This window comes from Pinus tabuliformis, chromosome 9 (genome assembly GCF_031772625.1).
Source record: "Pinus tabuliformis cultivar Carrire ecotype Pingquan chromosome 9, CPIR1, whole genome shotgun sequence".
Lineage (NCBI taxonomy): Eukaryota > Viridiplantae > Streptophyta > Pinopsida > Pinales > Pinaceae > Pinus > Pinus tabuliformis.
This window is the reverse complement of record NC_142307.1, coordinates 685347865-685360556: the sequence shown is the minus strand read 5'-3', so window position 1 is coordinate 685360556 and position 12692 is coordinate 685347865. Positions and strand designations below refer to the sequence as shown.

Below are 12692 nucleotides of genomic sequence, written 5' to 3'. Positions count from 1 at the left end.
CCTGTGTGGAGTTCTCCCGAAGATTTTGTAGATGGCATTTTCTAGTTTAGTTTTTCTCAAAATTGGTCAGAGTTTTTTTTATTTATTATAAATTTGAATTATGTAATTACGCTGTATGGCGTTTCCCTCTGAAATGCATCCCCCTTTTTGCCTACCTGTCATCCTTGGACACCGTAAGATTGGATGTTAGACGATTACAAACACTTGAACCGTCGATCAAAACAGTTACAAGATTGGATGTTAGACGATTACAAACACTTGAACTATCGATCAATTCCCTATTCAATCTTGTAATTCCCTATTCAATTCCCGGATCTGCGCCGTGAATCCACTCTCCAGTGCCACCACAGCGTCTTGATCCTCTTGGCGACTCGATCTCGGGGAAATTTCTTGGCAGTCTCAGAGCAGGGCCAACAACCAGTGTTTCGCAATGGGGCCTCCCAGGCCGAGCTGAACGCGGGGCATTCTATGAAAAAGGGCAGGAACCATGGTGCGCAGCACCATTATGATGTTCTTAACCTTGTTCAGCAAGTCCTCCGACGCGTAAGCCAGCCCGGCTCTACGGTAATAATTCTTCTCTGGCGTCGCAGGTTCGAGACTGAGGCGGTCCAAGTAATGCGTGACGAGGCCGTGGAAGAGATTTATGAAGAGCGCGGGGTGCCAATCCCCAATCCAGAGGTAGGGTTTCTCTAGAGGTGTTCTCCAGGCGGGCGTCAGGACTTGCAGCACGTCCTGCCTTGCTGCGAGGTCAAGGGCGTCATAGTGGGATTCGAAATGGAGACGTAGTGCTTCCACTTGCGCCTCCAAACCTCCCCTGCACAACATGGTGCAAACGGATCTAAAAATGATCAAGTGGGTTAATTATTGGTAGGGTTCGAGTTCAACGCTATTAAATGCAAGATTCTCGTTGGGGTTCTTCTCCAAAAATCTCTGCACTTGAAGAATCTAAGGCGATGATGTTACCATGGAAGGATTCTGTATGAGATGTGGATTCCATACCAATCTCTTGTGAAGGAAGAATGTTCATTTACCCTATGCCTGGGTAGGGAACTCCAAAACTCAATGTCCGGAGTAGTGCGCATCGACGGGATGATGCTCAACATCCCCACTATTCTTGTTGGAGCAGTGATCAATCCGTTCAAGAATGGCTACTTCCCAGGCGATGCTTTTTCACCTATGGAGACCATATCTTCCTGTTCGGGAATATATGGAATCAGGAATATATGGAAAAGGGGCTTATCCGGGGTTCCCTGGGGAGTTACTGTTTACGAAGCTTCCAAGTTTGGTACCCTGCTTTCTTGGAACTATAATACAATGCATTCTTCTGATTGATTCCTGTGAATACATGTACTCTTAGTAATTATGTCTGGTCAATTCTGCCTAAACAGTTAGGATGAGATATGTCTATCTAATAATAATCGTTCTTTGGTTATAATTGCAATTAGGTTATTTGTGGAAAATTAAATACCAGAAAATTGTTGCATATCTTGGGGTGGTGATACCAATTTCTTGATGATCAATCAACAATCTTTCTATCCGTAGTGATCATGTATCATATGCTATATAGTTTTTTTAATTCTTAGGATGTGATATGTCAACCAATAATAAATTTTGGTTTGTTTATTTTTTTATTAATAGTTTTTTTTTTTTTAAGAACCACAATTAGGTTATTTGTGGAAAATCGAATACCAAAAAATTGTTGCAGACCGAGGGAGCGAATGCATCAACGATCACAATTTTTGCAGCCATAATTGATCAAGCTCTAAGAGGTCAGTAATTTACTCAATTAATTGAGTATGCGTTTTTTTCAAGTGGGTTAGTGTCATAATTAAAGTTTGATACATGAAAAATGGTGCGGTGCCTTGAATTGAATATAAAACAATCTGGGTTGGGTCTACAGTTCTGAAAAATCAGAGCAGGCGTTTTTATTACTATTCAATTCAAGAAGAAATGACTAGATATTGAAAACCCTTGTTTTTAATTTATGGGCTCTGATTGATGTTTGGAGTGTCATGTTCTCTGATTTTGCCCCTTGTAGATCATGCAGAAATGCTTTTGCTATTTTTTCGTTTGACGGGCATTTTAAATAATTAGGCTTCCTCTTATGCTGAGGGAGTATCAGCCACCCACAAGTTCAGTCATCATGTCGTTTTATCAGAAATCAAAATTTGGTACAAATTGACGAAATATGTAGCCTGGATCATGGTCTGCAGAGGAACCAGAATGACCGCATCCCACTGGCTGTGTTGTATGCTGAGCATCACTAGACTCTACAGTGTGATGATCTGAAATTTGTAAGTGGTTGGGTCCGAAGACGTGGTGAGAATGTGTGTGCCTAAAATAAACATAGTATTATGTTTAAGCCCTCAGGGAAAAATCATAATCAAATGAAAAGAAAATAGCACTCATTCCTAGGAGGTCAGCCCTCTTAGTATTGCTCTAGGATGACTGTGCGTAGCCATGGAATTTCATCATGATTTCTTTAAACAGTGAAATTTCTTTAGAACCACTGTATATTTAGAGCTAGGTAACTAGTTCTTACCATATAAAGGCCACAGGAAGTCTGTTTTTTCCAATGAGTTGAATTGCCTCAATTGAAAATTCCTCCAAGAAGACGCGGAGGAGGTAATATGATCACAGCATGGTCCTCTACGACGGAATGGAAACTGAGTGGGGCCTATTCCTCTCTACAGATTGGGTCTCCAAATATAGGTTTACTTCTGGGTAATTATTGTGAAAGGGCAATGTCTAGTGGTTCTACGACTGTTGTCATGAATATCAGTGTAATATCTGTAGTAGCAGCGGCCATGCAATCATCGTTCATTGTAGGGAGTAAAAAAATAATATATGCAGTTTTCATTGTACTCAAGAGAGTTTTCAAGGTGACCACCTCTTTGAGGAGAAAATTGAAACATCTCCAATCGAAGTATTTGTAAAACATGGATGGAAACTCCCTCAAATCCTTGGAAGGGAAATCATATTGCATCTTGATATAATAGATTGAGCACTTAAAAAAGATAAAATTCTCTTCAGTCTCTGCCTTCCATAAGGGTCAAAAGCTTACATACCCATTCCTCACAAGAAATGTGATGGATAGTCTTTGCTTTCTACTTTTGAGAACATGCCCTGACGTTGAGGATCATCGAGATGAACTATATGGCTAGCATGAATTTGAAGGATCTTCTCGAAGTGTGAAGTCAACATAAGACCAAGAAGCCTAAAATGGGCAACCTAAAAATTAGAATGGAGCTTTTTAGATATCATTCCTGATAATGACATCTTCGGGGGGTGAAGAGAATGGGGAGGTTGAAGATGAGAGAATATGCAACCACATTTAGTTCCCCTGCCTCTTTTGAATGGATGTGAGATATTCCAATCGCGATTAATCAGAGTAGTTGCGATTAAGAGTACAAAGGGATTATCGTCACTGTTATAGATAACATTCAATCCAAAAATACGAAAAGAGGGAGAAGATAGTAGACAATGTTTCTGAATATTATGTTCATTGGTCAATGGGAATTTCTAATTGCAAATGTCTATTCTTAAAGGGGAGGGGTGAAGGAAGGCATGGTTATGTCAGCTCACTGTTGAGGTCAGCTAGTGAACTTGTTCACGTCAATCAGGTAGAGATCAAACCTCTCGTTTTTTAGGATAGTGTTCCTCCATCATCTGGTCCACCAAATGAGGGAATTGCTTTTGAGACTTGAGTTGGTCTTCGAGAAACCACTTGCTAGTTCAATGGAGTTGTCCTTGTCTTCAAATCTAGTGTATTTATTGCATGTTGTTCTTGGTTCATTCTCCCTGACTTGTAGAATGGTGTCTTTCTCGAAAGGTTGATACATCTAACATTGATGGTTCAAAACAATTAGTTTATCCACACTAAACAAAATGGAAGAATGACTATGTATTGTGATAGATCCAATTTGAAGGCACTTTTACCACTTTGCTTCAGAATTTGAAATAGTCCATATTAGTTTGTTTTCAATTTAAAATTCTATCCCTTCATCCATTCTTTTCCTTTGGCTTAATATTGTGGTTGACTCGTTGCTTATCAAGAGATTCCTTATACTTCTGAGTCTTCTGCAATGCCCACTTCCACCCATCGATGCATTTTGTTGATATGCTTGATGAACTTTTCAGCTTGTCATTGAGTAACTTTCTTTTGTTGTTTCTACCATCTAGCCAAAGTACTTTCTACTCTGGAATCTCATGCATGCCTCAAAGTTGAAAGGACAATTTATTAGTGGAGCGATGGATCAGTCTATTCTATGCTAAAAATATAAGAATTGATCATCTTCTATCGTCAAATGTTGATGGCTGTACATTCTTAGCAATCACACTACAGTCGTATAAGGTCCTATTGGCCACTTATATTTTTTCATGTGTTGGAATTTAGAAGATGAAGGCTGTGCCCCTTTTCAAATTGGTGTTTATTAATGGCCGTAATGCATTTCCAAAGATGTCATAGAATTTTGTTGTTTCTGTCATATTCAGTGGGTGTTAGTAGTTTGAAATTCACTCAAACATGCTTGAAAAATAGGTGTGCAGTTTGCTGCCTTAGTATGGTCTTCGTACATTGCCAAAGTGTAGTTGTTTTTCTTTCGGGCATTTGGCCCCATGACATAGTGCTATTGACATGGGATTACATACATGTCTACTAATATAATAGCTCTTTTTGTAATTGCCTCCTTTTAAACTTGATTAGAAATTTTTAACATTACCATGAAATGACTCACTATGTTTGAGAGTGTTTCCAACCTCATCAGACTTCATATGGAGAAAATAGAATTTCATAACCCATTCAAAATTTAGCAGACTTAACAGTTTTCGGGATTTCAGGATCAACGGGATTGTGGCATTTCATTAGATTATATCATGTATGAGGATAGGTGATTGGCATTTAATCAAGAGCACCAAGCCCTATATGTATCCCAGTGTTTGGTGTTGATTGTTGAACCCATTTGCCATGGCCTTAGCAAAAGTGTACCCTTCACTCAAGTCAAAATCATTGATCACGCACGTTAAGCTTTCTCTACTATATTATAAGGCTTGGATTAATATGTTTGATGAAAATCGGGCAATGTTGACTAATATCCCTAGAGAATTGAACTAGAGGCAAAAACTAGACAAGAGGAGAGGAATCTAGATTCTAGATGGTTGATTCTTAAATAATTAATCATTGATGTACAATGGATGCCATATTTATCTTGATTTATGTACAAATATGCATGTTTTCATATCTTCTACAACTAATTTGGCATTTTGGATGTTTTTTTAATATAAATGAAAATATATAATATATACACACACACACACAAGATGCTTCGCTTCTGACGATTTTTGGAAAATAACACTTCCGATGCTTTGCTTCCAAAAAACAGACCCGCTTCATCCCTGCTTTGAGCAACATTGCTCAAGGGCAAACCATTAACCTGATGCACTTCCTTTGGCTAAGCTACTGCTATGACATGGGCATATTTTGGTCAAAATCACCCAGACTTTCACCTTGCCCAGTCTGCTTCCTGCCATTGGAGAAGTTGAGGCCTGGTGCATGGTTTGACATACATCCATTGTTCAACATCAAAATCTGCTAATGCAATTTAATATAATACATTTAAAAAATACATGATATATTGTAGACTAGGATGAGTACGTTAGGATTAGAAAGCAAATGTATCAGGTGCCCATCATAACCAGATCCTCCTTTAGTTGAAATTGCACTTTACCCTAGTTTCCCTGTCCCCTATAGAGTGAAAGAGCAGCCTCCTTGTCCATAATTTGAGGCACATTTGGTAATTTGATTTTAGTACTGCTGCTACTCTTTCTTTCTGTGACTACCCTATTCTGAAACTGTGAATCACACTTACTTCCACAGGGTTGCTTGAACATTATTAGTAGTGTCCAGACTCGTGCCATCATCTCATACTTCAAGTCATTTTTATATCATGTATAGTCGCTTTTCAGGTGAGGAGCCTTAGCAAATTTAGAGATACCTGATTATGATCATGTTTGGTGGGTAAATAATTTCAAATAATGACTATTTTGTGTCTTATGCGCTAATACCCTCATTCTGCCAACCAAAGTTTTCACGGTGTGCACTCTCAAAAGTTCTGCTTGTTTTTGCATAAGTTAGCAGATTGATTGCTCTACTTGAGACAGTAACTGTTAAGATTGAGCCTATATTTCAGAAGTTAATTTTTATCAAATTAAGCTATAGTCTTTGTTCACAATTTTGATGGGAGGCTTTTCACACTGCGTATATTTATATCACTTATTTTCTTATGTCAACTCGTGATGGATAGTAGGTTGAACCTATGGATTGTCAAGTCTGTGGCTAGCTCTGGCTAGTGGAGCCTAAGATGCATGCCGTTTTACTGTAGACTATTTAAAGCTTTGTAGTTATTTGATTTTTAAGGTGTACCTCTTTGCATCCAATCAATAATAAATTTGGGTTCGTTTATTTTTTTATTAATAGTTTTTTTTTTTTTAAGAACTGCAATTAGGTTATTTGTGTAAAATCGAATACCAAAAAATTGTTGCAGACCGAGGGAGCGAATGCATCAACGATCAAAATTTCTGCAGCCATAATTGATCAAGCTCCGAGAGGTCAGTAATTTACTCAATTAATTGAGTATGCGTTTTTTTCAAGTGGGTTAGTCTCATAATTAAAGTTTGATACATGAAAAATGGTGCGGTGCCTTGAATTGAATATAAAACAATCAAGGTTGGGTCTACAGTTCCGAAAAATCGGAGCAGGCGTTTTTATTACTATTCAATTCAAGAAGAAATGACTAGATATTGAAAACCCTTGTTTTTAATTTATGGGCTCCGATTGATGTTTGGAGTGTCATGTTCTCTGATTTTGCCCCTTGTAGATCATGTAGAAATGCTTTTGCTATTTTTTTGTTTGACGAGCATTTTAAATAATTAGGCTTCCTCTTATGCTGAGGGAGTATCAGCCACCCACAAGTTCAGTCATCATGTCGTTTTATCAGAAATCAAAATTTGGTACAAATTGACGAAATATGTAGCCTGGATCATGGTCTGCAGAGGAACCAGAATGACCGCATCCCACTGGCTATGTTGTATGCTGAGCATCACTAGACTCTACAGTGTGATGATCTGAAATTTGTAAGTGGTTGGGTCCGAAGACGTGGTGAGAATGTGTGTGCCTAAAATAAACATAGTATTATGTTTAAGCCCTCAGGGCAAAATCATAATCAAATGAAAAGAAAATAGCACTCATTCCTAGGAGGTCAGCCCTCTTAGTATTGCTCTAGGATGACTGTGCATAGCCATGGAATTTCATCATGATTTCTTTAAACAGTGAAACTTCTTTAGAACCACTATGTCTATTTAGAGCTAGGTAACTAGTTCTTACCATATAAAGGCCACAGGAAGTCTGTTTTTTCCAATGAGTTGAATTGCCTCAATTGAAAATTCCTCCAAGAAGACGCGGAGGAGGTAATATGATCACAGCATGGTCCTCTATGACGGAATGGAAACTGAGTGGGGCCTATTCCTCTCTACAGATTGGGTCTCCAAATATAGGTCTACTTCTGGGTAATTATTGTGAAAGGGCAATGTCTAGTGGTTCTACGACTGTTGTCATGAATATCAGTGTAATATCTGTAGTAGCAGCGGCCATGCAATCATCGTTTATTGTAGGGAGTAAAAAAATAATATATGCAGTTTTCATTGTACTCAAGAGAGTTTTCAAGGTGACCACCTCTTTGAGGAGCAAATTGAAACATCTCCAATCGAAGTATTTGTAAAACATGGATGGAAACTCCCTCAAATCCTTGGAAGGGAAATCATATTGCATCCTGATATAATAGATTGAGCACTTAAAAAAGATAAAATTCTCTTCAGTCTCTGCCTTCCATAAGGGTCAAAAGCTTACATACCCATTCCTCACAAGAAATGTGATGGACAGTCTTTGCTTTCTGCTTTTGAGAACATGCCCTGACTTTGAGGATCATCGAGATGAACTATATGGCTAGCATGAATTTGAAGGATCTTCTCAAAGTGTGAAGTCAACATAAGACCAATAAGCCTAAAATGGGCAACCTAAAAATTAGAATGGATCTTTTTAGATATCATTCCTGATAATGACATCTTCGGGGGGTGAAGAGAACGGGGAGGTTGAAGATGAGAGAATATGCAACCACATTTAGTTCCCCTGCCTCTTTTGAACGGATGTGAGATATTCCAATCGTGATTAATCAGAGTAGTTGCGATTAAGAGTACAAAGGGATTATCGTTACTGTTATAGATAACATTCAATCCAAAAATACGAAAAGAGGGAGAAGATAGTAGACAATGTTTCTGAATATTATGTTCATTGGTCAATGGGAATTTCTAATTGCAAATGTCTAATCTTAAAGGGGAGGGGTGAAGGAAGGCATGGTTATGTCAGCTCACTATTGAGGTCAGCTGGTGAACTTGTTCACGTCAATCAGGTAGAGATCAAACCTCTCATTTTTTAGGATAGTGTTCCTCCATCATCTGGGCCACCAAATGAGGGAATTGCTTTTGAGACTTGAGTTGGTCTTCGAGAAACCACTTGCTAGTTCAATGGAGTTGTCCTTGTCTTCAAATCTAGTGTATTTATTGCATTGTTGTTCTTGGTTCATTCTCCCTGACTTGTAGAATGGTGTCTTTCTCGAAAGGTTGATACATCTAACATTGATGGTTCAAAACAATTAGTTTATCCACACTGAACAAAATGGAAGAATGACTATGTATTGTGATAGATCCAATTTGAAGGCACTTTTACCACTTTGCTTCAGAATTTGAAATAGTCCATATTAGTTTGTTTTCAATTTAAAATTCTATCCCTTCATCCATTCTTTTCCTTTGGCTTAATATTGTGGTTGACTCGTTGCTTATCAAGAGATTCCTTATACTTCTGAGTCTTCTGCAATGCCCACTTCCACCCATCGATGCATTTTGTTGATATGCTTGATGAACTTTTCAGCTTGTCATTGAGTAACTTTCTTTTGTTGTTTCTACCATCTAGCCAAAGTACTTTCTACTCTGGAATCTCATGCATGCCTCAAAGCTGAAAGGACAATTTATTAGTGGAGCAATGGATCAGTCTATTCTATGCTAAAAATATAAGAATTGATCATCTTCTATCGTCAAATGTTGATGGCCGTACATTCTTAGCAATCACACGACAGTTGTATAAGGTCCTACTGGCCACTTATATTTTTTCATGTGTTGGAATTTAGAAGATGAAGGCTGTGCCCCGTTTCAAATTGGTGTTTATTAATGGCCGTAATGCATTTCCAAAGATGACATAGAATTTTGTTGTTTCTGTCATATTCAGTGGGTGTTAGTAGTTTGAAATTCACTCAAACATGCTTGAAAAATAGGTGTGCAGTTTGCTGCCTTAGTATGGTCTTCGTACATTGCCAAAGTGTAGTTGTTTTTCTTCCGGGTATTTGGCCCCATGATATAGTGTTATTGACATGGGATTAGATACATGTCTACTAATATAATAGCTCTTTTTGTAATTGCCTCCTTTTAAACTTGATTAGAAATTTTTAACATTACCATGAAATGACTCGCTATGTTGGAGAGTGTTTCCAACCTCATCAGACTTCATATGGAGAAAATAGAATTTCATAACCCATTCAAAATTTAGCAGACTTAACAGTTTTCGAGATTTTAGGATCAACGGGATTGTGGCATTTCATTAGATTATATCATGTATGAGGATAGGTGATTCGCATTTAATCAAGAGCACCAAGCCCTATATGTATCCCAGTGTTTGGTGTTGATTGTTGAACCCCTTTGCCACAGCTTTAGCAAAAGTGTACCCTTCACTCAAGTCAAAATCATTGATCACGCATGCTAAGCTTTCTCTACTATATTATAAGGCTTGGATTAAGACGTTTGATCAAATTGGGCAGTGTTGACTAATATCCCTAGAGAATTGAACTAGAGGCAAAAACTAGACAAGAGGAGAGGAATCTAGATTCTAGATGGTTGATTCTTAAATAATTAATCATTGATGTATAATGGATGCCATATTTATCTTGATTTATGTACAAATATGCATGTTTTCATATCTTCTACAACTAATTTGGCATTTTGGATGTTTTTTTAATATAAATGCAAATATATAATATACACACAGACACACACAAGATGCTTCGCTTCTGACGATTTTTGGAAAATAACACTTCCGACGCTTTGCTTCCAAAAAACAGACCCGCTTCATCCTTGCTTTGAGCACATTGCTCAAGGGCAAACCATTAACCTGATGCACTTCCTTTGGCTCAGCTACTGCTATGACATGGGCATATTTTGGTCAAAATCACCCAGACTTTCACCTTGCCCAGTCTGCTTCCTGCCATTGGAGAAGTTGAGGCCTGGTGCATGGTTTCACATACATCCATTGTTCAACATCAAAATCTGCTAATGCAATTTAATATAATACATTTAAAAAATACATGATATATTGTAGACTAGGATGAGTACGTTAGGATTAGAAAGCAAATGTATCAGGTGCCCATCATAACCAGATCCTCCTTTAGTTGAAATTGCACTTTACCCTAGTTGCCCTGTCCCCTATAGAGTGAAAGAGCAGCCTCCTTGTCCATAATTTGAGGCACATTTGGTAATTTGCTTTTAGTACTGCTGCTGCTATTTCTTTCTGTGATTGCCCTATTCTGAAACTGTCAATCACACTTACCTCCACAGGATTGCTTGAACATTATTAGTAGTGTCCGGACTCGTGCCATCATCTCATACTTCAAGTCATTTTTATGTCATGTATAATCGCTTTTCAGGTGAGGAGCCTTAGCAAATTTAGAGATTCCTGATTATGATCATGTTTGGTGGGTAAATAATTGCAAATAATGACTATTTTGTGTCTTATGCGCTAATACCCTCATTCTGCCAACCAAAGTTTTCATGGTGTGCACTCTCAAAAGTTTTTCTTGTTTTTGCATAAGTTAGCAGATTGATTGCTCTGCTTGAGACAGTAACTGTTAAGATTGAGCCTATATTTCAGAAGTTAATTTTTATCAAATTAAGTTACAGTTTTTGTTCCCAATTTTGATGGGAGGCTTTTCACACGGCGTATATTTATATCACTTATTTTCTTATGTCAACTCGTGATGGATAGTAGGTTGAATCTATGGATTGTCAAGTCTGTGGCTAGCTCTGGCTAGTGGAGCTTAAGATGCATGCCATTTTACTGTAGACTGTTTAAAGCTTTGTAGTTATTTGATTTTTAAGGTGTACCTCTTTGCATCCAATGTACAATGTTGCAGGTTTTCAGTTTTGTTTAATTTGTTTGCTTTGCTTTGATGCAAGTAAATTGTAATTTATAATTAGATCACTCACGACTTTAAAAATTTGCCAAAAATCACTAGTTCAAATTGAACATCCTTAAATTTGTTACATCCAGAGTACTTGGAGCACTGACTTATCATATGTATGCAGCTTATGGAGGATTTTCTTTGTTAACCTAGGTTTTAATTTAGGATGTCTTGAAGCATGCAACATAAGTGGTTCTGAGCACTTCTATAATCTTCATTTACAATCAAAATGGCAAACAAAAGTTGGCAAGTGTTGCAAGAGTCAAATTCTTTTTATTATTTCTTTTGTGAGATTCTGGCATTGTATTGTTTTTATTTTTATCTAATAGCCATTTTATTCTAATTCATTGGTGCTCATTTTTCATGGGCCTTAGATGTTACCAAGAATATAAATGTCCTATTGTTGTTAATGAAGTCTTCATGCCTTCACAAAACTTTGTGCATTTACGGAACTTCCTGGTAATCCATATCCCAAAGCTCCCATAATTGCCCTAATGGAGTATACATGGCAAACATCCAAAAGGAATCCCTTGAGCAAACAAATATAAAAGGATAAGTCAAAGTTTTCCAGGCTTGAGTAAGAGACAAGCCCAGAGTTCTCTAATTGCCAGACCGAGTACCACTCTGAGGAAAGCCAAAATTGCCAAAAAAACACCTTCAAAATCCAAAGTTGAGAATGCAAAATAGCCCACAGAAGCAGACTAACAAAAATCAAAAGGATGTGATACCCAAACTCCCATCTACAAGCCTAAACATAAAGATATGATAGGTCACTAGGTTAGACTTAGGAATATACAATATTAAATAATTGTTTTTCTGGCTGATGTGTTCTAACTTTTTCTCCATGATAATGCAGAACAAATTATAAGGAACCACGAGGTTCCTATAATGTGGTCACCAAATAGAATTGCAGGTTTTAACTTTTATGGCACTGCTGGAGTTTGCACAGCAATAAAGAGTGAGAGAGATTTGTTTTCATGTGGCATACCAGATTCTGACAGTGTACTAAATCCCCATGGATATGTACTACCTTTCAATGAAGGTTATATAAAGGCAATATCTTTGAGTGTACCAGATGCCCCTGTGTACTTTCCACAAGCTTTCAGTTTTCATACATACCCAACACATACATTGAAGCAGGGACTTATTAGTCAAAGGAATTGGGACTACATGGTGCCACCATGAAGCAGTCTTCAGAATGTACCTTTTAAACTGCAACCTCAAGGGAATGCCTTGGAACTGCAACTACCTTTCAAACTGCATCCTCAAGGGAATACCCAGGAACTTCAACTCCAAGATTTGTAGTGCTTCGTTGTGATTGATTTTGAGGCAACTTGTGACACGGGTACACTTCTT

At 37.8% G+C, this 12692-nt stretch overlaps 1 protein-coding gene and 1 long non-coding RNA gene across 2 annotated transcripts; one reads left to right on the top strand and one right to left on the bottom strand.

The window, feature by feature from the left end:
- Window positions 1-399: 399 nt before the first annotated feature.
- Window positions 400-825, bottom strand: LOC149150516 (protein INAPERTURATE POLLEN1-like). Its single transcript, XM_089442839.1, has one exon. It carries the CDS (start codon window positions 823-825, stop codon window positions 400-402), a length of 426 nt encoding a protein of 141 aa, XP_089298965.1.
- A 5716-nt stretch (window positions 826-6541) lies between these two features.
- Window positions 6542-12292, top strand: LOC149150515 (uncharacterized). Its single transcript, XR_016263793.1, has 2 exons — window positions 6542-6606; window positions 12193-12292. It is a non-coding gene; the product is annotated as an uncharacterized LOC149150515 (long non-coding RNA).
- Window positions 12293-12692: the final 400 nt, after the last annotated feature.